This window comes from Sabethes cyaneus, chromosome 3 (assembly GCF_943734655.1).
Source record: "Sabethes cyaneus chromosome 3, idSabCyanKW18_F2, whole genome shotgun sequence".
NCBI classification, from domain to species: domain Eukaryota; kingdom Metazoa; phylum Arthropoda; class Insecta; order Diptera; family Culicidae; genus Sabethes; species Sabethes cyaneus.
In genome coordinates this window covers 53,978,409-54,006,307 of record NC_071355.1, presented here as the reverse complement: position 1 = coordinate 54,006,307, position 27,899 = coordinate 53,978,409, and the positions used below count along the sequence as shown (strand labels likewise).

At 41.8% G+C, this 27,899-nt stretch overlaps 1 protein-coding gene across 1 annotated transcript in view; it reads right to left on the bottom strand.

Moving 5' to 3' along the window:
• LOC128739588 (synaptogenesis protein syg-2) overlaps positions 1–27,899 on the bottom strand; it is a 407,709-nt gene that overhangs the window by 87,815 nt on the left and 291,995 nt on the right. The window contains exon 13 of the mRNA XM_053835083.1: positions 5,600–5,821. Within this exon, the coding sequence (XP_053691058.1) occupies positions 5,600–5,821 (222 nt within the window). The remainder of the gene's footprint in view (positions 1–5,599; positions 5,822–27,899) is intronic.

Sequence of the window (27,899 nt, the reverse complement as noted above, 5' to 3'; positions counted from 1 at the left end):
GGGAGCCCCCCTCTTAAAGGGGAAATGGGTCATAACTCGCTTTCTAAAGAGGAGAGGGGTCTCAATTCACCATAGAAAAAAACTTGCCTCCAAAACCACTTACATGTCAAATTTGGTTCCATTTGCTTGATTAGTTCTCGAGTTATGAGGAAATTTGTATTTCATTTGTATAGCCCCCCCCCCCCTCCTAAAGTGGGGATAGGTCCTAATTTATCATAGAAAAAATTCTTGCCTCCAAAAACACCTACATGCCAAATTTGGTTCCATTTGCTTGATTAGTTCCCGAGTTATGAGGAAATTTGTATTTCATTTGTACAGGAGCCCCCCCCTCTTAAAGTGGGGAGGGGTCCTAATTCACCATAGAAAATTTTCTTGCCGTCGAAAACCTTCACATGCCAAATTTGGTTCCATTTGCTTGATTAGTTCTCGAGTTATGAGGAAATTTGTATGGAAGCCCCCCCTCTTAAAGGGGAGAGGAGGGGAGGGGTCTCAATTTACCGTAGAATAAATTCTTGTCACCGAAAACACCCACATGCCAAATTTTGTTCTATTTGCTTGATTAGTTCTCGAGTTATGCAAAAATTTGTGTTTCATTTGTATGGGAGCCCCTCCTCTTAGTGGGGGGAGGGGTCTCTAACCATCACTAAAACCTTTCCTATGTATGTATGTATGGGGGTAGCCACCATCACCTCAAGGATTTCCCATTGTATGCAAGTAGAATTACTGCAGAATCGAATTTATCTACCCAGCAACTTTCATGTCAATGCTGTTCGCGAAGGACCAAAAGGGGTTGGGTGGATCTATAAGCAATGTCGCTTATATGATTCCACGGGAATATAAGACACTCCTTCCGGTTTCTAGATACATAACTTCGCCGTGCAAACTTATCTTGCGTGATGATTTGTGTGCTAGAAGGGCGCGTCAAAATCCTCTCCGACCTTATATGACTTGGGCTGGTTACCACATTCCTCATCCAGTCTTCAATTCATTTGGTACCCTGATGCTCCCTCCCCTCCCTTTTAATGATGTATATGTAAATGTAATAAATAATGAGTAATATGAATATATAATATAAGTAAAGAATATCTATTATAGTGGCAATGATTATACACTTGTTTATGTATCGCAGTCATATACTAATTATTAAACTATATTTTAAAAGTGTATCCAATTGTATAAAACTGTACACTGTATTATTAACCGAGTCAGCCACCCGATAGGCCATCAGTCTGCGACTGTGTAAGGTTTAAAACGGACAGCACACAAGAAAATCATTGCCACACATCAGTCTTTAACCTAAAAAACAAACAGTCAAACCACTACTTATCTAAGCACTCGTCGGATCGGAACGTCCTCTGTCCACTCTACACTACACATCAGACCATACACATGTGGAGCACGGCACCCGTCTTGGTACCCGTACACACTAACTGCATAATGATCTCTTATTCCCACCACTAGCAAGCGAAAACACGAAAAGACGAACGGCGATGATCCGGTTTATTCGTGAGCGGCTTCAACGGCAAGTGAAGCAGCACAGCGACATGCACACACGGAAAGCACGAAACTATGTGCTAGCAAAAAAAATTAACAATCCCCAACTGCTTCACTAACACGTATGCACTTTGCATTCGAAACAAATTGTTACACGAATTGCCGAAACGGAATTTTCTTGCGCTCTGTAACGACGCACATAACTGAGCGGGCAATGTCATTGCTTGAATACACAGACATGCATAACCGACAAAGGAAAAAGCTGAAATAGCTTGCTTTGGAAACGCACTTTTCATCACATTACAATTAGCCCAAAACATCACTCATTCCGATCCGCAGAGTATAAACTCGTCGTTAATCACTCTTGGGTATACGAATTCCAACTAAAGGCACTCGCGTATATTAAATCACAGCGAAAACTTCTGATCATTCGATTCTGCGTCTCACGAAAACGCGTCCGATCTCTCTGCTTTCCCATACCGAACTGCCATCACTAAAACCTTTCCTGGCCCCAAAACCACTACATGCACGCCGATTGGTTCAGTAGTTTTCGATTCTATAAGGAACATACGGACAGACAGACAGACAGACAGACAGAAATCCTTTTTGACGTAGGACTACGTCTTACGGCAAGTTTTGAGATAGGGTGTCATTCCAAAAAATCGAAAAATGCGAGCGTCACGAAAAATGAAAGGTTTCGAGCGCTAATAGCTCCGCAGTTTTCCGATCGATTTTCAATATTCTTACACCAATCGATCGGAAAATCTTCTAAGAATTGACCCAAATGAAGAAAAGTATGGATTCTTGATGTTAAACTATTGAAAAATTGAAAATAATGAACCTATGTTTTATCAGAATTCTCGCTACGTGATTGGTTGGAAGATTCTTTACGATGATCTAAACCTATACCAATTTGATATCTGTGCTTGGGAAGTAAGCCAAAACAAGTGACAAAGTTTCCTCATTTCAACAAGATTTCTTAACACCGCGGTTAAACCTAAACCATTTTGATGTCCTTGCTTGGGAAGTATGCCAGAAATAGTGACAAAGCCCCCTCATGCCAACAGATTTTTTTACGAACGCGATTAAACCTAGTCCAATTTGATGTCTGTGTTAGGGAAGTGTGCCAGAAAAAATAACACAAGTTCGTTGTCCCACCAGATCGCAAATTCTTTACTGCGAGACGATTAAAACTCAGCGAATTTTATATCTGTGTTGGAAAAATGTGTTACAGCTGTGGTGTTTGGTTATAATGCGACTCTGTATGATTACGCATGCTTGCCGTTTCATTAGAAGTGTAGTGAAAAGATGTGCTGTTGATAAAATAGGATTGAATTGGTAAAATCCCTTCAACGTGGGGAACCATGGGTAATAAAAACAATCTTTAATTTCAGTAAGGTAGCAGGAAAGGAATAGTTTGTGTACTTGATTTTGTTAAATTGTTTTCAAATGCACAATCTTTTGAGAATTGAACGTATGCAATGTTACTACTTTGATAAATGTTACATACAACGCATGTAGCATGTATGTATGTTGCATATACAGTGGACCCCCGTTCGTTTGAACGATTCCTCATGCAAACTAACGAGGTTAGTTTTTAATTTGAACAACTGGTAACCCTAAATATGCTGGAACTTGTGTGAACTGGCTGCCCTACTCTTTGTTATTGTTTTGGTGGTTTGATTCAGTTGGCAGTTGCAAGCAGTGAATATTCATTCTCTGATCGGATTTCTACCATAATCGTTGGGAAAACGCAATGTGAAACAGATTAAACACGCTAGATCAGCACAAACAAATCGTGTTTATGTGCATTGTCTGCATAAGCAAATGATGTCATATTGAGTATGACGTTTGAACCATTTTTAATTTGCACGTCGTGCAAACCAACGGGGTTCAAATTAAAAAGTGTTCAGATTAAAAACGGTCAAACGAACGGGGGTCCACGGTAGCATGTATACATGAAGAATCGAATGATTACAAGCATGAATACATGCTACTATCACTACAAAATGACTTACGTAGTCCTGCGTCACTTATATATGCGGTCGTGTCTTGTACACAACCCCTCTGATTTTTTATAGGTATAGATTACCGCCATCCGGGGTGACAAGGAGATGAGATTGTGCCAAAAACCAACAATGTTTGTTTGTAAAATAGATTAGATCTTTGCAAACTGGTTTAATCAATCGTCGAATGCGTGTAAAACTGGGATCCCACGAATCGAATGATTTTGGCAGTGCTTCTGGTGTACCACCGGGGAGTAACCTTGGACCGCTACTTTTCTCTATATTCATCAACGATGTTTGTTTCGCTATACCTACTGGATGCAGGATGTTTTACGCTGATGACCTGAAAATTTACTTAAGGGTGAAGTCTGTTGAGGATTGCAAGCAGCTACAATGGATGATAGACTTGTTTGTAGATTGGTGTTCTGCGAATCTCATGGAAATCAGCGTGAAAAAATGTGCAATTATCTCTTACACTCGTAAAAAGAATCCACTACACTGGCAGTACAGGATTGGGAATGAGTTGATCGATAGAGTCTCAACCTTCAAGGACCTCGGAACCCTGCTCGACACACAACTTTCGTTTAGAGACCTCTTATATACTCTTATATTGTAACAAAGGCTAATCGGAACCTTGGATTTATCTTCAGGATCTCTAAGGAATTTAACGATCCGTACTGTCTGAGGTCACTGTACTTCTCGCTTGTGCGATCAATACTCGAAACGGCAGCCGTGGTGTGGAGTCCATATCATGATATCTGGATCAAAAGGGTCGAAGCTGTTCAGAAAAAAATTATTCGCTGCTTCTATTGGAAGAAACCTGCGAAATTGCGATAAGCAAACAGCACTACTCAAGGGCCTATTCATATCAGAGGGGTATTTTTGTGTTCCTCCTTGATAAAAAGAAGCAGAATTGTTCAGTAGTACTGTATTAACAGCTGTTTAATTTCTAGAAATAATGGATGGACAACTCCGTAAATCGGGCATCACTGCTTTGAACGCACGTTTCTCAAAACTGTGATGCCTGCAAGTTGTAGACGACACGCGTATCTGTCGCGAATAAATATAAATAGTAGAATTTAATTGGAAAAGTTTTCTTTTTTATTTAGTTTAATTTCTAGTGTTATCTTGGCGCATAGTTTTTAAATAGTATCGTTTTTTGCTACTAATTAGAGTCTTTCATTTTAATGCAATAAAGGTGTGCACTCCTAAAAATCCGGTTTCTAAGTTGTACACCTCGTAAAAACTGCTTTTATGAGCAAAAACAAGGTGGCTAAAACATCCCAAATGGTAAATCGTAACGCAACAGTAACTATTTCATTATGTTTATATTTTCTAAAATCCACTAAATTGAACCCTTTGTTTTTCCGAGTAACAAATTGTTTGTCGTTTATTTTAAATGATTAATAATTCATCGATTGACTCAAGCAGATGAACGCTCGCTTTGTCTGGCAATCATTGCGTATTAATATGTTCCTAGAACAAAGAACGCCCGTTACCTAGACTATTTGACTAAATTCTATCCGCCCAACCCGGTTACCAACAAGCTAAACGAACTCTCCAGAGGGAGCAAGCCTGCTCCGGCTCGTCGTCATTCAATTACCGGTTCAAAATGAAAGTGCGCTTTGGTGCATAATTAATTACCCCGTCCGCCATCCGCCCGCTAGTGCATTCTCTGTTTCTCGTCTGCGTTGTGGTGGTTTTGCCTCTGCTGCACTCTTGTGCTCGGTATCCTAAATTGAGTGTACTCTGTTCCCGCATTTGTTGCCCTTCCCTTTGCTGCGGACATTGTAATTAAAAGTTTTCAAGTCCAGTGCAAATTTACGTTCTGCTTCGCATATGTTTAAACCGGAACAATTGTGTCAATTGTTGCCCGCAGATCGATTTCTATTGCGGATGACTGCACTTTGGCTAACCCGGTGTGACACCCGGGCGCTGGCACTTGCGTGCGGTCAATCCGAAACCGAGCGCCCGCGTATCTGGGTTAGAATCAATTTCAAACGATTTCAAAATGGCTATTCAGTTAGAAAGCTGCACGGGTAGCAATTCTGCTACAACGGTCTCCTTCCCCCTCCTACCCAATTGCAATGGAAACTTACCCGTTTGCTTTTCCGCTGGCTTCAGAGTGTAGGCGTGCATCAGGATCGGCTCGCTGCGGCCACGCATGTTGGTTGCGTAAATGACGATTTTCAGTAACCGGCCCGAATCCAGTCCACCGACGGTAAACGTCGGTATCCGGGATGACACATTGGCCAGCAGCATGTGCGTCTGCTGGTCATAGATCTCCATCACGAACCACTGCCGCTGACCACCGTCGAAACCTGTAACATCAAGGTAGATGGGAAAAATTATTACATTTTGCCAGTATTGCAGTTCAGTCGGCCTAACACGCACCGGTACGTACGGTGTAAAATTGTCCCCGACTAGTTGACCATAACGAAATGTTTTGTCTGAACTAGAAAATTGAACTAAAATCGATGTTGGGGTTAGAATTTTCTAGTACCCACTGTGCCAGTGTCTGCGTGTGTGTTCATGTGTGAGCTTCGAAACGAAAAATAAGAATTCAACGAATTGTCGGTCTGTGGGTCGTAAATTGGGATTTGGTTTATGCGGTATCCAATAAACATAACATAACAAACCGACCAGCTCGGCCCATGCCGACGTGAATGGGTGGTTTCGTTCCGACGACGGCAATTCAATGGAACAATTGCTTTGTGATTTGCAGCGATGGCTTTGTCTAATTCGCAAAATGCATTTCCATCAATTGTTACACCGAGCGAAGCGATTATTGGCGATCCATAATTAGCTGCGGCATAATGTATCAATTGGTTTTGATGGTAGGTTCGATTTGAACCCGGGATCAGTGCAGTTGGTTTACGATAGAGCGTAATTATTCAATAAAATGAGATTTTTTTCGGCACTCGAAAAATAATTGTTGGTTTATGGCGTTTGAACATAGAACGAGAACAGATTTGGGTTTCAAGTATTATTAATGAATAAACTGGATAATCAGCGAATATTATGTTTCTTTCAATAAATATTTGATAACTCTGGTGAAATGTTGTGCTTGTGTAAATCGAAATACCAATTTCCCAACCAATGGATATTCGAACACGTTCGTTTGGCTGACCGCAATAAGCAATTAAAGTTAAACTTGTCACATTGTTTCCGAACAATAATGTCGCCATGCAATCGCTAATCAGACACGGAAACGTCATAAAACATAACCGCATCTTCTTCTGTTCCGTAAACTAGGCGACCATCGGAATGAAATCAACATAGCCGTAATTGAACGAAACTGACCGCAATGAATTGGATTGGAAACTCTGTCCTTTAGCCGGTTTGTTGGTGCTCCTTTCTCTCCCTCTTTGGTTGCATTCAACGTAGACGCCCAGTGGATCGGTGCAGTTCGAATGCCTCGAGACAAAAACGGAAAAACTTCTCCGTCTGATCCCTCGGTGCTAGACATTACCGCTGTCGGACCGGGAATTAGATAGTAAATATATGAAGCCAACAAGTTATCACTACAGTTTAGGCAGTAAATTAAACTTTACAAATACGAGCAGACGGTGCAACTGCTCGCTTTATCTCGTCAGTGAACAGCTTGGACGAAAACTTCCTACCGCTTCTTGCTTGATTCCGTCTTCGGTCCCGTGCAGCTATCTCCTCGCAGAGCGGTAAACATAAAATATATGAGTCCAATTGGCACCGAGGTCGCGTGCACCGATCTGCTTTGCCGATGCATTTGCAGTTCTACAGCCCAGCACCGGTTGCCCTTACAGCCGAGCCGGGCGTGAACATCGTCTACACTTCGTTTCGGGAAGCGACACTTGAGACAACGCCCTACGAATAAAGCGAATGCGGACGGAAACTCAGAAACGGGCACCCCGAGTAAATTATGGCGGCACATCATTAAAGTGGTAAAGTTCTTGGCACTTCACTCTTCGTGCAGCAGCACAGGCACAGCCAGCAGCGCTGGTGGGTGCTATTATTTGTTTTAATGCGAACCACCTTGTTGGGTTGGAAGACGGACCCACGCCCGCCGCCCCCAGGGCTTGGTTGCACGCGCGCGCTGCTGTATGTGTTTTGCGGGTTGGGCCGTGCTAATGCCACACTGGCTGCACTGGCAATAGTCCGGAGTCCGGGCCGGGCTTCGCAAGTTGGTTTCTGCACAGGGTCTATTGCGAGGAACGTTTGCCAAATTAGTTTTATTGCAGCGCAGCCACTCACGGATCGGCCAGGACGGGAGCGAGAGTATAGTGTTTGTTGCAACAGATTGCGAGCCACGGCATTTAACAGGAAACATTTTATAATTATTATCTCTGAAATTTATGTGGGTAGATGATGGTTCAGTTTATTTTACGTTTCGACAAAATTAGACTGTGGATTGGGTAACTATGCAGATGTGCAGGCTGTGCAGATTCTCGATCACTTGTGATTGTGTCTCGAAACATTTTTAAGCAATAGTAAATGTTAAGGTGTTTAACCAAATTTAAAATAGAATAACCACTGCGCAACATGGCTTTTATAAATTGCAAAAGACGGGAGTCCAACCAATAGTAAGATTCATAGGAAAACATTCAAACTGTAATAATGCCAAGTCGGGTGTCCCTCACGGCTCTCATTTAGGACCTCTACTGTTTATTCTGCTTGGAAACGACTTATACTTCATCCTTAAGAAGCTCAAAATTAGTACTCACGCCAATGACATGAAACTTTTTATAGAAATAAAAAATACTGAAGACATAAACACCTTCAAAAATTATATAACTGCTATTCCACACATACACAGTGGTGCCCAATTGAAACAACGCACAATCGGCAAAAAACGAGCTTATAATCTCAAGAGTTAGAAGCTGCTGGTTTAGAATCTTACAAGATAGGGGAACTTCGCTACGTTCATACAATGCTTGACTTTTAACTCGCATGATTTTCCAGCAGTAGACCATTTTCCGTCATTTTTCGAGAGACTCGATCATTTTTATTGCTTGAATTGTAATTAGGTCGTGGCTGCTGATAAATGGAAAATAAAACATCATTATACACCCTGTTTATTTTGCCCCCATGGTGAGGTGTTCATTTTACCCCCAAGTGTTTTCAAGTGTTTATTATAAACAAACAGTTGATAAAAATATTTGGAATTTTCTACAGATCAGCAGGATAGTGATAAGCAAACAACACTAAATGATACCAATAGTCGAAATTTAATTTGTTTCGCCGAAATAGCTTATTTACTAACAGTGGAAATCAGCATCGGCGTCAGGTTTCAGCAAATATTTTTTACGTTTTCAATTTTTTTGATATTGTCACATATCACTCAAACAGCTTGAAATACTTCTAGGAGAAGCTACCTATTGATCTGGAATAGATTTTAATCGGTTTACTGGGAATTTGGCTGCCTGTTCATTTTACCCCCCCCCCCCTGTTCATCTTACCCACAGTTCCCTTACTTATTTTTATGTAAAAAAATGCAGGAAATTGATTGGTGATGGTTTCATCCTGCGCAGACTTCGAGAAGTGGGCTATTTTGCCCGAAAATCATGTTAAAAGCTAATTAAACAGTATAAAAACTTAGTTGCCGCTCGTGAAACGAACTCAAATAGCTTCTAAATTTTGTCAAAACATCAGAAAAATCAAATTCCATCCATTCCATACTGTGCGAAATGCAGGTATAGTCCATTTTGCCCAATTCACCCCTAAATACATACATAGTAAAACCCAATTAGAGCGATTAAAAATAATTAAAAGACTGGGGAATAAACTCGAATAGTACCAATTTACTCAAAAGACATCAGATCAGGAGCATAGACGCCATTTGCACAGACTTTTTCACACGCATAAATTTGGGACCCTATCATTTCCTCCGCAATATTTAATTTTTCTAGTATATTTTTTCTGTACCATACATAGTTTATGACGTACTTTAATTATCAGACACATTGGTAGAACCAGAACTTACAGGAATAATTGGTCATAATTGGTGGGTCCCAAATTTATGCGTGTGAAAAAATCTGTGAAAATGGCATGTATGATCAGGAGAGTTAATTGTCATCGATTTAGTACCGTGATGAATTCACAATCGGTTCGTTTCGCCTGATTCTCTCCAAAATGTTACTGAAATGTTGATGAGTTACTGGAGCAATTATGGATAACGGTTTCTACTGGAACTACAAAGTTAGCGATCGGTGTTATTTATGTTCCTCCTAACTTACGCAATGATGCTGAAGTGATCCAACGGCATATTTCAACGATTAATAAGGTAAACGATTCTCTCGGTCCCAGTGATGATGTTTTACTGTTTGGCGATTACAACCGTGCTGGTCTAACCTGGAAGCTACATAATATCAACAGATATTTGATTGTCAACACTCTGCATTCTCATATTAACTCTGGCAGTTCTTGCCTTCTAGACGGCGTTGCCTTAAATGGCCTCTACCAGGTCAACCCAGTGCTCAATCATAATGGCAGGCTTTTGGATCTAATTTTTGTTAACAGTCATGCTCTGCCAGCCTGCTCAGTGACCACTGCAGTTGATGAGCTTTGCAATATTGATCCTCATCATCCTCCCGTTATGATTAGATATGACAAGCCTATCAGTTCGCTATTTAATGACGAATTTGACTCTAATGCGTACGATTTTCGGCGAGATGATTTCGATGCAATAAATGTGGCTTTACGCAATGCTGATTGGTCCTTTTTAACCAGCTATACTGATGTTGATGAGGCAGTTGCTAGCTTTATTGTCAAAATTCATGAGCTTATATTGCAACATGTCCCCCGAGTACGACCGCGCTGTAAGCCAGTATGGGGAAACCGCGAACTAAACCGTCTAAAACGCCAGAAAAATCGTTGCCTTCGTGCTTACCACTCATCCAGTAGTGCACGCAATCGTCAAAATTTCAAATTGGCTAGTCAAAAATATAAGTCTCTGAACAAAAGTCTTTATCGCAACTATGTACGCTACACCGAACGTAAACTGCGAAGTAACCCTAAACAGTTTTGGCGATTTGTCAATAGTAAACGGAAAGAGGACGGCCTTCCATCTACTATTTTCTTGGATAATGATGTTGCATCCTCCACTAGTAGTAAATGTGCTTTATTTGCTAAATACTTCGAGAGTGTGTTTTGTACGGAGTCAGTCTTGCCTGATAGCTTGGAAGATGCCCTGTTTTATGTTCCTGACGCCGAATTCTCGGTTGGACCTTTTATTGTTGTTGCAGAAGACGTTGCTAATGCTGTTCATAAAATGAAACAATCGTATTGCCCTGGACCTGACGGAATTCCTGCTGCCCTGTTAAAAAAATGCTGTGATACCCTGAAAGCTCCACTCGCTACTTTATTCAACCTTTCTCTACGAGCGCAAAAATTTCCCGAAAGTTGGAGGTCGTCATTCATGTTTCCTGTATTTAAAAAAGGCAACAAGCATAGTGTGAAGCACTACCGTGGAATCACCTCCCTATGCGCATGTTCCAAGATTTTTGAGGCAATTGTCTATGACCATCTCTTGTTCCGTGTGAAAAGTTATATTTCCACCTCGCAACACGGATTTTATCCGGGCCGATCAGTTACTACGAACTTACTGGAGTTCACCTCGCTATGTCAACACACTATGGAAAAGGGTAATCAGGTCGATGCCATTTACACTGATCTGAAAGCGGCATTCGATCGTGTGAACCATGATATTTTGCTAGCCAAGCTGGACAAATTAGCTGTCTCATCTAGTTTACTTTCCTGGCTGAGCACTTATTTACGCAATCGCAAAATTGCCGTTAAACTAGGCCCTTCTCATTCGAGGTGGTTTCAGAATGGATCAGGAGTACCTCAAGGTAGCATTTTAGGACCACTATTATTTTCACTGTTCGTTAATGATGTCACTCGACTAAAAATTTATTTGCAAATTAAGACAACCACTGACTGTTTGAGTCTGCAAAAATTGGTTGATATGTTCGTGAAATGGTGCAGCTCCAATCATATGCTAATCAGTATTCAGAAATGCACTGCCATCAGCTTTACCCGCAAAAAGTACCCGATAGTTTTTGATTACTGTATTGACGGCATACCACTACAGCGCAGTGATAGTGTGACGGACCTTGGCATCGTATTGGATAGCCAAATGTCATTCAGGCAGCATTATGATTTTATTATTAACAAGGCGTATCGTCAGCTGGGAACCATTTTCCGAATCGGAGGAGAATTTAGTGATCCTGGTACTTTACGTACCCTTTACTGCTCCTTGGTTCGCTCTATTCTGGAGACAGGCTGCGTTGTCTGGAATCCGCATTACGATTACTGGATTGTTCGTCTTGAGCGAATTCAGAAGTGCTTTATCCGCAAAATTTGTCGCATGCTGCCATGGAGAAACCCTGATGCTCTGCCTCCATACGAGGAACTCTGTCTGCTTGTTGGCGTATTACCTCTTGAGCAGCGGCGAAAAGTTATTGTAGCCAAGACTGCTTATAAAATTCTGTCGGGCGCTCTGGACTGCCCTGCTATTTTGTCACAACTGCATCTATACTGCCCTCTCCGGCCTCAACGGAACCAACGGCTTCTACGTGTTGACCCGCACCGTACCAACTATGGCCTTCATGAACCTATTCGGCAGATGGCGCTGGAATATAATCGACGTGAAAATGAATTTTCTTTTTAGTGAATGTTGTGTGTAATTTGAATAATGTATGTAGTTATGCCATGTACTATGTGCTGCCTCTGTTCAATTAAAAGATGCTGGGTTTTTATGCCGCTTTGAGTAACATGTTGCACTAGGCGGCTTTTCCCAGCCAAATCAAATTTTCATTAAGACAGTTTGTCGGATGAAGCAAATAAATAAATAAATAAATAAATCTACAAAAATACGTTCATTTGCTATTGCGTAAAAATCGTAATTTTTCAACGATAGTATATTTGGAGAAGTTTATTAATAAAATACAGCGCATTTTTTCGAACTATCAAGGTGATCTTATATTTATCTATCAGGGTGATACAAACTTTTGTTTTTATAAATACGTCCAAAAAAATTTTTTTCTTCAGAAAAATTATAGAACATACCAAAATGAGCAACTTTGCTGAATATAGTAACTATCTATCTTTTGCTAGTTGCGAGATATAATGATTTATTTTAAAAGTACACGTAAAAATTAATTCTGCACAATAACTCCGCATCCAATTAATTATTGCTTTCTATTGTTCTCCAAAGTTATTCAGTATGATAAAATACACATTTTTTTGAAGACTATTTTTACCCTTAAGTTAGTTTTAATCGCTTTAATTAGGTTATCTATGTAAATGGGGGTGAATTGGGCAAAATGGACTATTCTTGTATTTCGCACAGTATGGAATGGATGGAATTTGATTTTTCTGATATTTTGACAAAATTTGGAAGCTATTTGAGTTCGTTTCACGGGCGGCAACTAAGTTTTTATACTGTTTAATTAGCTTTTATCATGATTTTTGGGGAAAATAGGGCAAAATGGATTACTTTCCGAAGTCTGCGCAGAATGAAATCATCACCATTCGATTTCCTGCATTTTTTTTACATAAAAACAGATATCTTGTAAGATTCCAAACCAGCGGCTTCTAGGTTCTGTGAAGTTGTGAAGCCCGCATTCGTGTGGTCCAATTTTCTCTCACGATTTTCTTCTAACAAACACACATGCATGAGCATTTCTTTCGGATTTCTTTTCTGATATTCTCATGCACTGCAACAAGTTTTTGCCATAGTGTATTTAGTTATCACCTCCCAGTTGGCCTCGAGGTATGATGCTGGCCTAATAAGCCAGTCGTCATATGTTCGAATCCCGACTGGGAGAGGCTGTTAGAGTCAATAGGATCGCAACTGGCCCTGCAATTGTCCTGCACTCTAACAGCTGGCTGCGAAGTCTGTCGTATAAAAAAACAGAAGGTCAAGTTTCGATAACGGAATGTAGCACCTAGGCTTTGCTTTGCTTTGCTATTTAGTTGTCAGCCACGGTCGTTGCCTACGCTCGTCATTGCAACCCAGAAGTTGACACCTATCATCGCTCGCAGTGACCCGCACACTTACCCGCGTGTGTAAGCGAGGGTGTAAAATGAAGAAGAAAAGAAGTAAAGTAAAATCCGTATCCATACATCCTAGCTCGTGCTTACGACCTATTGACTGTTCGTGAGCTTTAGATTCGCGGGCGAGATGTGCAGAAAGTTGCTATGAGGCTGTACACTCGCGAGTGTGTAGGTAGCAGAATGTATGCACACAGTATCAGCAGTTGTTTGTCGTAGGCTTGCGTGAAGTAAGCTTTGGATGATATGCTTCTCACACTCGCTCGCCTGAGATTTTCAACCTTATCGAAAACAGATGTACAAGTGGCTGAAAGACAAAAGGATGGTGGCCTCTGATGAAAGGAGAGGTGCGAATCACGGAAATCCACGTCGCGGGTAGAAAACTATTTAAACTTCTCATTCGGTAGTTGACTACAATATACGTGGACGAGACACAGTTTGTGTCTCAAAATAACGCAATTCCGCCAGCGATGGTGGCACACTAAACTGCTGTAACGCGCGGATCCCTTAGCTTGGTGAAACGAAATAAATTACAAACCTTGTAAGTGTTGCTTCAATGACTTTGCTTCATCTAATTTTCCGCTATTTCCCCTTCACGTCGTATTCCACTCTATGATACTATGAAACACATATGATTTCATTACTTTGTCTACCGTTCCCTCCGTTTTTTGGAAAGTCCACCGTTTTTAATGTCTAACTTTATTAGAAAATTCAAGTCAACAAACATGAGGTTAAGTTTATACATTCTCTTTTTGATTTGGACCACTCACACAACTTATAACGGTCTAAATGCAAGATAATTACAGCCACTTTTACATATTTGTACCTCCCCCTCCCCTTTTTAGCGACCACCCCCCTTTTGTCAACCCCCTGTGCTGATTTACTTATGTCAAGAAACATGTACGCCAAGTTTGATGAAGAACAATCAAGGCATTCTGGAGTTATGGCGCAACTCGTCTACTTTTATCTACTTAAATATGTTAAAACCCCACATATTCAAAGTTGATTTATTTGAGATAGACAAAAATCCCCTCTCCAATTTTTGATATTATGTTGACTGCCTTAGCTCCACATACGCTGCAATCTTACACATTATCAAAATTAACATAGCAAAACAAACTTCTCACTCAACACGCACACACGCAATAACAAGCAACAGCATCAATACACAACACCCCTTTACACAGAATATTCAACCATCACAGTCGCCATAGCCAAATAGTGTACCGATTCAGCCATGTTGTATGTTAAAACGATCCGCAAGAATTTCGTTCGAATACAGTGAGTTTTGAATTTGTTCGTTGCATTATGCACAAATCGATTTAATAATAATTTTGTATTCAACATTATTATATTTTAAGCTCGGTTAATGCTAGTATTACTTATCAATGTGACTAGTTCAAACCTTCTACAGAAGCCACCAGACAAAATACGATACGTGGTTCTGTATGACGTTCTATTGTTATATCTTAGAAATGATGTTAACTATGTTATTTTATATTGTAGAACTCCTTGAGAAAGATGTTAAATACATAGAAACGTCGGGCATAGAATAAATAAGTGTCGTTTTGCTTTGCCGTATAACTGTCCTGCCGAAAACATAAAGTTTGGAATCATAAACAGTCGATAGCTCCACTTCGATTATGCACAGAAAATCACGTTCTTTTAAACGCAATCAAACGATTTTAATTCTGCTTGCATCTTTCTAAGATACTCACATTTAAAAACGGCCTATTTTTATCACAAAATTTAATATAAATGTAGAAGTAAAGTAGATAGCCAGTTTCTTTTTTCACAAAAAGTTGCGTCTTATTGATTCTCAAAAGTTATCTGAAGAAGTGTTTTGGGAGAAATGCAAAACAAAAAAGTTATGAAGAAAAATCGCAAAATAGCAGGGTCACCCTAACTTGACTCAGGAAAATCGCCCTAATATGGAAACGGTTCGAGATAGAGGGATTCCGTCTTCTGCAATATTACTCAAAATACTTAAACCTTTAAAATTGCTGAAGTGAATATCGCTCTATCTTGTTTCGTTTTGATTTTGGATTTTGGATCTTGGTTAATTTAAGGGTCACCCTAAAATAGCTCATGCCAAGAAAGCGGCATCCTAAATCAAGATATTGCTGCTAACACTTAAATAGTCTAAAATCAACGACTGAGTAAACAATTTTTTCCACCTAATTTGGCTTTCTGGACCATAGTGCATTGTAGTCTTTCAACGTTTCCCAGGTGTATGATTGGAATCTCTCCAAATAGTACCTATTATAACTCATGGTTTATACGCCTACGCCGCTATCCGCTATCTGTTTCTACTCCGCCAAAGTCAGCAACACCTTTCGTTCAAATACGGCAAGTGCAGATATGTCTTTCGCAAGCAACGTTACTGTTCGTAAAGGACTACCGGTCTGATTAGCGTTTTGTACATCGACAGCTTTGTAACAGCGGCATATGCTCCTTGATTGAAGCGCATTGCGGTGGGAAACGTAGGCTCGATTTCCAGCTTGAATGCGTCGTACAATCGCTTTACTCATATTATTGTCACCGATCAGCGTCCAGGGATCCTAAATATAGGAACTCATCAACCACTCCCAGTTCATCGCCGTCAAGCGTCACTGTCCGTGGGAGATAAACGTTATTTTCCCTGGAGCCACTTGTAACCCAATCCTCCTCGTCTCCGTTTTAAGGCTAGCGTAGACTCCCGAGCAGGAGCGAAGAGCAAAATAATATAAAAACAATATCAAACTGTGTTATAATGGTATATTTTGTTATTGAATAGATATGGAGATATATTGATAACACATTTTGTTATTGAGTAGATATTTAAAACAGTGGTTGTGAAATGAATTTAATAACTGAGTTTGTTATCATATCTTATTTTGGCCTTAAAATGACATTCGATATATTTAATAAAAAAAATTTTATTGATTAACGAGATTTTAGATTATAAATATTTTATAAAATGATTTTTTAATATCTCATATACTACTGCATTTTAGGACCTTGCCGCAACCCTCTGCGCGATTCGAAAGGATTCGAGAGTGTCCCCGAAACGCGCATGTAGCACATCACTCGCTCCAGGGTAGCTTTGACAAGCCGCGTCAGTTTGTCCGGAAAACTGTCCTCGTGCAATATCTGCCATAGCTGTTCGCATTCAACTGTATCGTCCACGTGGACCATTGTAAATCCACGAAAATATGGTACGTGGGCACGTTGTACCCTCGACGTTTCTGGAGGATTTGGCGGAGAGTAAAAATTTGATTCGTAGTAGCACGGGACCCCATAAACCCAGCCTGATACTATCCTACGAATTCTCTTGCTATTGGGTATAGACGACGCAACAAAATCTGGTAGAGCACCTTGTAGGCGGCGTTGACCATAGCGTAATGCCGCGGTGGTTACAGCAATCTAGCCGGTCGCCCTTAGATGGGACAGACTAAACCTTCCATCCACTCCAGCGGTAGTTTCTCCTCCTCTCAAATCCTGGAAATTATCCAGTGAAGTGCCATTGCTAGCGATTCTTGGCCATTTTTGTAAAGTTCTGCCGGGAGTTGATCCTTTCTGGCGGCTCTATTATTCTTCAGCAGACCGATTGCTCACCGAAATTCTTCCAGTTCGGGAGCCGGCATGTGGTTGCCGTTTGTAGGTACTCCTAGGTTAGCTTTCAATCCGTCACTTGCAACTTCGCTTGACGTGTTCATCGAAGAACTGTTGAACTGAACTGATATTGCTTATCGATTCTATTTGAAAAGCAACTTTTCAAAGTAGACTATACACACAAAACTTGTGGAGTAAAAACAACCTTCGAATCGTGAATTCCAACTACCACAAGCCGTATTTGAAGCAATCCATAGTGTTTCGTATTTTTTTATTTCAGCCAAGTTCATCATAAACAACGCAAAAAACCTCCTATTTGCTAGGAGTTGCATCCGAACAATAGGAATGGCAGAACACAAAACATCATTGAGCATTGATTCATCCCCACAAAGCCTCTTTTATGCTGCACAAATCAGCGGAGCGCGTCATTCTTCAAAATCTATTGACTTTTCGAATACAAAGCCACGGCTTTGCGGGGTGGCAGCATCAAATTAGTTTCGCACCTCACGACTGACTAGCATCCACCCACCACGCCAGCCCAGGGCGGTGCGCTGATGGGCGGGCCGGCAGTCGGCACCGAACCTGTCGAGCTAACAGCAACACATTCGATTACAATCGTGATTGCCATTTATCACCCGGCACATCGATATCTAACGCAATGGTATTACCGGTACGTGCGCAGTTACGAGAAACACGCAAAACTTTTCGGCCGCCTCTAAAATACATCGCTACCGCTTATTAAATTTACGGGCCCTACGCTCGTGGCACAGTTCCTTGGCACTTCTGATAGGCGATGCCCCATCGGTTTCTCGTGATTCGTGGGTCATAAATCATCCCTGTTATGGGAAAATAGTGGAGTGCTTTCGAAGCTTCTCCGATGCTCTCGAGTGCTACTACTGCCAGTGCAGTGCAGTGGCGTCGGTTTGATTCAGGGTCAAGCTGCACCAACTTTTGCTGTGATGTTTTAAAATACACTCCAACAACCATTGACATTTCAAGGAATTGATGTATTTACCGGTAAATCGCTTTGAGCGCAGTTTTAAGATTCGAAAAAAAAAACTATTTATACGAAAATGACTTTCACCTACCACGCAACTGATGCCGGCTAGCTTAGTCTGCTCGTTCAGCGCACCTCGCATTGTTATGCTGACGGGGAAAACAGGAATTACGGTCAAGTCGATGGATCTTATGAAATAAACATGTCCGCCAGTGGAGTCAAACCACACTAACCAAAGTTCCCGGCCCCCCTGTGGCTGCTAACGGTCGAGTATCACGCAGTGCTTGCCTTGCCACGGGATAGGACAAAGTTTTTCGAAGCTGCCGGTGCGGTGGTTATCGCTATGCACAGCTGCTGAAGATGTCACACACGTGTTTAACGCAATAATGGAATCGGTGGGATTTCAAGCTGCTGCCGCTCTGGCTCGATCTGCAACGCGGTACTATCGATCGAAATCGCGACGATTGTAGCTAGCCAACGGAGCGCCGGAAAGGACCTCTCACTCTTTCTCTTACTCTGCCTGTCTCTCGATTGTGTGTGTGTATTTCCATCGAGCTCTTGGAACCGAGTTGAGTGAGTACACGCTAATTGGATTTCCATTCAAGCTGCTAAACTGTTTGTTTCATTATGGCGCATTGTACCGGCAAGCTTCCACTCATCATTCGTGTTTGAGGGATTGCAATCAATTCATACAATGCGATATATATAGCTCCTATTGTATGCTACTTGTTTTCATGGTTGGAATCAAATGCTGACATTATCGAACAGTTTGGATTTGTGGGAAAATTACGCCGCATTATAAATGTACTTAGGAGGGTGAAACATTTTTAAACTAACAATGGCAACTTGAATATTTTTTCGCAACAAAACCACCTACGTGACCGAAATGCGGTAAATGTAGGTCCATTAGTGAGCTTAACCTTTTCTTATTTCTATGTTCAAAAATCTTCCCCCTATTTAAAATTTGCTACTCCAGATGTAGCATCTTAATTGGATTAACTCTGATTGGAAGGATCCGTAAACCAAACGTCCTTTCAGCTACCGGTACAACACGAACCGCAGAGCACACTTTATGGACCACTCATTATTTTACAACTTGTTAAGCAGCAGAAAAATCTATTTTATTAACGCATCAATCCCACTTACCGCCGCAAGTAATCGCCCCTTTTAAACACACTTTTCCCAGTTTAACAAATAGTATCCATCGTGTAGCAAAACATTCCCCATTTCGGCCGGGGGAAACCGGTGATGCTTTTAAAGAGCCCATAAAACAGTAACTTTATGGCTCGAATTCAACTCTCGGGAAGGAAATGTAGCAAATCTTTCCTTCCTTCGACCGACGACGAATGCCGTTCTAGATTTTTCTGCTTCTGCATCTTCGTTCGTTCTCGGTCGCCAGCATCGTCGCAGTCACAGCATTAAATGAGACCTAAGCGTGGAAATAATTCCCAAAGTGCAGCACAGGAACGAAGCGCAGCGGAGGAGCAAGTCGAAAAAAAAAATCCTACAGCTAAAATTCCCACTTACAAACGGGCAACAGCACCGGAAGCAGCTCAAGAGCAGTGGCACTCTGGCGGCCTGGCAGGGCTGAGCTGAATAACTCACCCCGACCTGGCCATGCAGTCGCTGATGCAATTGCAGACGAATGGCACACGGGACCCAGACCTGATTCCGTTGCACACTGTTGCCGCTTAAGGTCCCACCAAACGAGAAAAAAATCGACTAATGTTATTTACCATTACCGCACACATTATGGGAATGCTCATGTTGCTGCACCACCGTGGCGAGGCTCTGTTTCCGAGTGCACCCAGCACGGTCCGACCCAGCCTAGCGATCTTGTGAATCTGTTGCGGTAGAAAAAGGAATGCACTGGCTGGCTGGCTGGCTGGCTGGCTGGTGGTTGGTCGGTTGCACGGCAGCTGACGGGAGGAAGTACATACTTCAGCGACTTTACAGTAAATTAAAAATGTCACGAGATATGCCGAGTCAAACCACAACGTGCTGCATTTTTGCTTTCTTCCTCCGCGCTCTCGTCTACTCGCTTTCAGTGTACTTGATTTGCCGAGGTCAGGGTTGAACTTGTGCTACGAATATGATGTACCTTGCGAATGGCCTAGTTCGAATGACGTAGTAATTATTTATAGAAAAGAAATGATTTGCATACAAAGTAACGAAATCATATTTTTATGTGCCCAATATGAGACACAGTTAATAAATCATAATTTTACTACAGTTAATTTTCAGCTAAATGGCCTTTTTTACCGCATCGTTGCAAGAAGTGGCGTGAGACTGACACAGGCGATAATTTCAAATGAACACCAACAACGCGCCTCCATTCATTTTAAAATGTAGGTGAAGACGCATCGTTGCTGTCCCACTTAACAGTACAGGTGGTAAAAAAAATTACCTACGAATGTTGCACATAGTTTCGTTTCGCAACAGCAGGAAGGCAATATATCATCCCGTTTTATTGAATATTCAGCGCGGCTAATTTGAGATTTACAACAGTAGGAACAATATTTCGATTGTTCTCCTACATAAACAAGATGTTTTCTTTTGTACACTAGGCTTGCATTGATTAGGCACAGTAGTATTCATCTTTTTTTGACAGGCTGCTGAATGCTTGCCCATCGAATATAATTTCAGCTTGAAATTTGCAATGTAAATATGGAAAATCATCCCTTGTGCTGGGAGTAGCATCGCTACTTGCGGTGATTACCATTTCTTTTTCCTACACTAAACAGTAGGTACAAATGTAAGTATCCTTGAAAATACAATGGACAGAAACATCTTCATCATTTCCAACACAAAAGAAGTGGTTCTTTCGCTTGCCAGAATGTGCACGTATCAATGCGAAGAAAGAAAACTTTTTCTCAGTCGCGAAAAATTTAACAGCCGCCAATTGTCTAGGTATAGTCGCCTCATTTTTCAGTTTTCAGTTATAGCTCACTGCGAGCGTTGGAGGTATTGTTGAGTAGGTAAATATAACAATAGGGAAAGCTATACTTAATTTCGGTTTTTTATAGCCTTTTGATATTAGTTAAAGTTTTAATCTAGTCTGGTGATATGGTCCAAAAATCAGTTTACTATGAAAAAAAAAAACTTAAGAGATGCGCTTTTCACTATCGATTCAGTATTCACCGTTTGATTTCTAGTACAATTAATGATTTCGGTAGTTTATTTGACAGAAAAACTCGAAATCACGAATAGATTGTTTTGAATAAATTGAATTTCAGAAATAATCTAACAAAATAGTTCAGAAGTTGTAATTTATTAATTTAAACTTTTGAAAAATGACTGGAAGTCGAACAATATGCAGTATTTAACAGCATGAAACTTTACTCTGGTAACATTCGAACAATGTCCTAAATCAAACCAAAAATCTAAATCAAATTAACTAAGGTGCAACTAAAACGGAAATGAACCAGACTGCGCACAGTGGTCTAAAGCCAAAAAAACGTGCGCATTAGAGTTTTGAGTGCACGGGTAGAAATCTAATCTCCAAAATGAGCAAAATGGCTCATGATTTCAGGTTTCTAGCTTATGTTTCATGAAAATGCACCATGAATAATAATCCTGATATCACGAACTTCTTGCAGTACAACACAATGCAAAATCATGAACTATTATTCATAATTTTGAGTTGCCTCATACCGTAATTCAAACTTCATGATTTTATTCGTGGTATCGGAATCAGATGAAATGAGGTATGGGTAAAGGGTATGAAATGGACAGAGTTACCTGGAAGGAGCATCAAATATAGCTCTGGCTCTCTCAAGCTCCCACCTATCGCCTCCACGTAGATCTAAGTTAAATGATGGCGGTCGATGACCCGGAAATGCTTTATGCACTTACTGGAGCAGCTAAGCTAGTTCGCACCGAACTAGAGCGCCGGTTCTCCAGGTGAGGGGCGGCTCGCACAGCGTCTGTCTCAGAGCGGGCGTCTGAATATGAAATTCTGTATCCCGCAAGCTATACCTAACTGCCATCTTAGGTATCAGCCCTACCCATCAGCGGGATGTAGGTATCGCGACCCCGGTGAGATAGTATACCGAAAAACTCAATTACCACGAATAACGAAGAAAGAAATTCAGGACGGAACAATCGGTATAGGACACGGCAAGGTACAAGTAAACGATTAAGGGATAATGATTGGAAACTTGGTATCTGAAATGTCCGAACTCTCCATGAACCGGCAAGGGCTGGCTTGCTTGCTCGTGACCTGCATTAACTCGGAGTGAAGATCGCTGCTATTCAGGAAGTTCGGTGGCCAAATTCTGGAGAAAGGGAGTTCCGTGCAGTAGACCGTATTGCTGGCGCTTCTTTCAAGTACCACATTTACTACAATGGCGGCCAGAAAGCAGAACATGGAGTCGGTTTCGTAGTGTTGGGGAAACAAAAGCAACGAGTTATCCGGTGGAGGCCCATAGATGACCGTATATGCGTGTTGAGGATTAAGGGCAAATTCTTCAACTACAGCCTAATCAACTTATACGCACCGACAAATGGTAAATCCGATGATGCTCAGGACGAGTTTTACGACAGGCTTGAGAGAACCTATGGACAGTGCCCAAAACACGACGTGAAAATCATCATCGGAGATGCAAATGCGCAGATCGGGAGGGAGGAATTTTTCCGTCCAGTTATTGGAAGACGTAGCCTTCATAGGTCGACCAATGATAACGGTCTGAGGCTCCTAAACTTTGCCGCGGCCAGAGGAATGGCCGTCTGTAGCACCTACTTTCCACGTTTAAATATTCGGACACACACCTGGGGGCATCCAAATGAAGACTCCAGATCTCTGATCGATCATGTCTTGATTGGCGGTCGACACTTTTCGGATGTTATCGATGTACGGTCTTTTCTGGGACCAAATATCGACTCAGACCACTATTTCGTAGTGAGTAAGATTCGCGCAAGGCTGTCGAACACGGCGAAAGCTCGCACTGAGAGGACGCTGCGTTTCAACATCCAACGGTTAACGGCAGACGGCGTAGCAGTGGAGTACGCCAGGAAGCTTGACCAGCGAATCGCAGAACAGCAGGTAGAAGGAGAAGATATAAATGGGTTGTGGAGGAACATCCATGGTGCCATCGTCGGTAGGCACGACACGTGGAAGATAGCGTAACAGCTGTGGTTGGATGGCCTCATTTGTCCAATTTTCAAAATGGGACATCGACTGGAGTGTAAAAACTATCGAGGAATTACATTGCTCAATTCTGCCTACAAGGTGCTTTCCCGTATCCTGTTCTGCAGACTGAGACCGTTAGCGGAGTCCTTCGTCGGCAAGTACCAAGCTGGTTTTCGTGAGGGTCGCTCCACGACGGATCAGATGTTTACCCTGCGTCGGTTGCTAGACAAGTTCCGGGAGTACAACTTGCAGACACACCATCTGTTTTTGGACTTTAAAGTGGCCTACGATTCAGTTAAACGAAATGAGCTGTGGCAGATAATGCTAGAACATGGTTTTCCGATGAAACTAGCTACGCTGATTCGTGCAACGCTGGACGGATCCAAATCATGCGTTAGAATAGCGGGTGAGACCTCAGCTGCTTTCATGACGTTGGATGGACTGAAGCAAGGGGATGCACTCTCTAACCTGCTATTCAACATTGCCTTGGAAGGTGCATTACGAAGGGCAAACGTGGAAAGGAATGGAACTATCATCATAAAATCTCACATGCTTCTTGGTTTTGCGGATGACGTCGATATCATCGGAATCAACCGTAGAGCAGTGGAAGAGGCCTTCAGCCCTTTAAAAGGGAAGCTGCGAGATTGGGACTTACCATTAATACCGCCAAAACGAAGTACATGGATGCTGATAGGGAACGTGGGAGCCCAAGTGATCTTGGTGCCGAGGTGGAATTAGATGGGGAACGATATGAAGTAGTGGAGGAATTTATATACCTTGGTACACTCGTAACATGTGACAACGGTGTAAGCCGCGAAGTGAAACGACGAGTTGCAGCCGCGAATCGGGCTTTCTAAGGATTACGTAGCCAGCTGAAGTCCCGTAGTTTGCAAATTCGCTTAAAACTGGTGCTCTACAGAACACTAATCCTCCCGGTGGCCCTTTACGGACACGAATCATGGACGCTAAAGGAAGCTGATCGGCGAGTGCTTGGGGTTTTTGAGCGTAAAATTCTGCGATCTGTATTTGGTGGCAAAATGGAAAATGGAGTGTGGCGCAGACGCATGAATCACGAGCTGTACCAAGCATACAAATATGCTGATATAGTGAGGGTAGTGCAATGTGGCAGGCTACGGTGGGCTGGACACGTGACCAGAATGCCCGATGAAAGAGTAGCCATAACTATTTTCAGCAGAGAACCAGGAAGAGGCTGTAGACTCCGAGGCAGACCCCGCACCCGGTGTGTGTGTGCTGTCGAAGACGATGCACGTTCAGCTGGTGTTCGTGGGGATTGGAGAACGGCAGCCCAGGACCGACGGTGCTGGAGGACCATAATTCGTTCGGCGCAGGATCGGTAACGGATCGTTGTCACTAAAGTAAAGTAAGTGAATCTGTTATCAATTCATATTTAAAACCAATTGTGTTACTTGGGCTACCCAGCTAGCACCAACTCGTATATCAATGTACGGAAATTATCGTAAATAACTATTAACAATTACGAAATCGTAACTAAGCCTTGATAAAGTGGGACCTAGTTGATTTTCTATTTATTTATTTATTTATTTATTTATTTATTTATTTATTTATTTCGTCAACCGATGTAGACTAGTATAGTGCATATACAGTTTCTTATATAGAAGTCTTATAATTAGATGGTGATTAAAAAGTGTTCTTATTCCTTTGTTTCGTTATCTACGCGTTATGATTACGTATTGAATTAAAGTGATGTTTAAGTCTATGCCGAGACATTGTAAAGTCAATGGTTTCGCAGTATTGATTGTACGCTGCCATCATACGATTTAGTGGACCGAATTTTGCATAATTAGTACGATAATGGCTTATGGCAAATAGATTTCGATTACGAAGTTGCCGGGTAGGTGTATAAAAGTTCAGTTTTGATAAAAGTGTTGCTGAGTCAATACGGTGCGAAACGATATCGTTTACAAATGAGACCATTGCATAAATACGACGCTCTTTTAATGATTGTATATTTATTTATTTATGCAGCGTGCTTCGTATAATGGAAGATTGATTCTATCATATATAATGATAATAACTGACATACATACGATTTTCAGCACAAAATCGCATAACAGTACGGAGCGAGTCGCGCTTAATCGGATATTATCGTATATAAATACTTATATAGTCGTAACGCTTAAAACTATTCGTAATCACGTATATCGCCTCCAAAATAGCACGAATAAGCCAATTTTGCGCATCAAATACGATTTATTAGCATATATATCTGTACGTAATGCTGATTTTCATCTTTTTTATACATATGAAAATGCTTGCTGGGTACCTCCTCGTGGTACCAGCCGGGATACAAGCAACCTCGTTGGAGATCGGGTAACCAATCCCGGTGGAAACTAAGGTCGTATACTGACAGGGGAGGAAGGCTTCTTCGAGCTACGTTGGCCCTCTTGCGATACTGTGGGTTGGTTGCGGGCTTTGTAAGCCTGAACCACTAAAAAAACCAAAGCAATGGACTCCGTAAGTAATAATAACTCTAATCGGGAAGAATCGGATGCAGAAACTTACATAGTTTGCCAAGAAATATATCATGTGGCAAACGGAGTGCGCCGTTCGTGACTACTGGGGCTGTAAACGGGCAGATCTACCTCAAAGAGTGTTTACAGAAGCATCTGCCTTCTCTGTCGAAGCAACACGAGGGCCCTACGATCTTCTGGCCGGATCTATCTTCATGCCAATATTCAAAGGATCATCCTTTAAGGATGTATTGGAGTGGTACGCAGCCAACGGAGTCACTGTCGTACCCAAAAACATGAACGCCTCCAACGTACCGGAACTAAGGCCCTTCGAAAAAGGCCATTATGACACAGGCACTACGGAAGCCTTCCAAGGAGGTGCAGCTAGGTTGTACAAAACTTTTTGAGTGGAGTTAAGCGTAAGGGGCGAGCATACGGTTATGGTATTGAAGTTGAATGAAACAAATATGCCAAAAGCTTACTAATGGGTTATATTTTGTTGTCTGGAAGTTTGAAAAGGATCGGTCAATTAGGTAATTTTCTAGAGCGTTTCTTCCGTGGTGCAATTTGATGTGAGACACCCTTTAGAAAATAGGAGTAAATGGGACAAAATGGGCTATTTTCCGTCATTTCCGCGCGTTGATACCATCACCAATCGATTTCCCAGGGTTTTTTACAAAAGAAAAGTCACTTTTTACCTCTTAAAAACAGCGGCAACACTTGTCTGCTTGTCAAGATTTGGGATACGACGGTACGACTACCCTCCGGAGCGATCACTATCCGATCCTGAATGCTGCCTACAAAGCGCTGTCCCAAGCAGCGTTGCCAACCGGTTTTTACGAAAATCTGGAAAACGAGAATAAAAGTGTCTGGAAAAGTCTGGCTGCCATTTGCTCCAATGGAAGACAATGTTTGGAAATCGTCTTTTTTTGTCTGATCAGGCATCAAAAAGTCTGGAAAATCCAGACAAATCTGGAAGGTTGGCAACGCTGGTCCCAAGTCATCTTCCATCAGACTATCGCCAATAGCCAATAGATTTGTGGGAAGTTACCAGGCCGGATTGATGGTGGGTCGGTCTACTACGGACCAAATCTTAACCCTGTGGCAGATCCTCCAGAAGTGCCGCGAATTCCGAGTCCCAACGCATCACCTGTTTATCTACTTCAAAGCCGCATAGAGCCGTGCAAGAGAATAGTGTATGAAAGCGAAGAATGAACCACGAGCTCGTGCGTCTCAACGGCGAACCAAGTATTCAGAAAGTGTTGGGCAGCACATGTTGTTAGAATGCCGGATAACTATATCCTGCAAATATGGTTTTCGCATCGAATCCGCTAGGAACACGACCAAGAAGAGCACAGCGAGTGAGGTGGCACGACCAGCAGGAGCGAGATCTGGCGAGCACTGGGTGCCCGCGGAACTGGAGACCACTTGCCATCTGCCATGGACCGAAATAGATGGAGAAACTATACTGCGCAAGCCTTGCCTTAAGACGTTAGGCCAATTAAGTAAGTATTTATTTTTCTTCATTATTGTGGCATTGTTGTTTTGTATCATTTCGATGCCGTTTTTGGAGCTTTAGTTTGAAGAGTAACAGAAAGCGACTCCACCGATGTCGATGCGAGGTCAACGAATAACCAGTAGACCCAGGAAAACGAATAAATCTAAACTAGAATCCCACCTGTAGTGGCCAAGACGACTGCAAACAACACCCGTGGCTAGTAACCGTCTCGCCTTGAATCATCCATAAAACGTTTACATCGGTAATGCTTATATTTAATAATGAAAAGTGATTAAAGAGAAGTGAATAGGGAGAAGTAAGTAAGAAGAAGTAAGTAGGAATGAGTAGGCTAAAATGAGTAGGGAGAAGTGAGTAGAGAGCAGTGAATGCGAAGAATTAAGTAAGGAAATGTGAGTCGAAAGAGATGAAAAGAAAGAAGTGATTAGGGAGCAGTGAGTAGGGTGAAGGGAGTAGGACTGAATAGGGAGACGTAGGTAGGATGTAAAAAGAAGCGAGTAGGGAGAAGTGAGTGATGTGTAGTAAGAAAGGACAAGCGAGTAATGAATAGTGAGTAGTGAGTAGTAAGTAGAGAGTAGAGTGTAATGAAAAGGGAGCAGTGAGAAATGAATAATGCAAAATAAGCAGTTTGACGTTT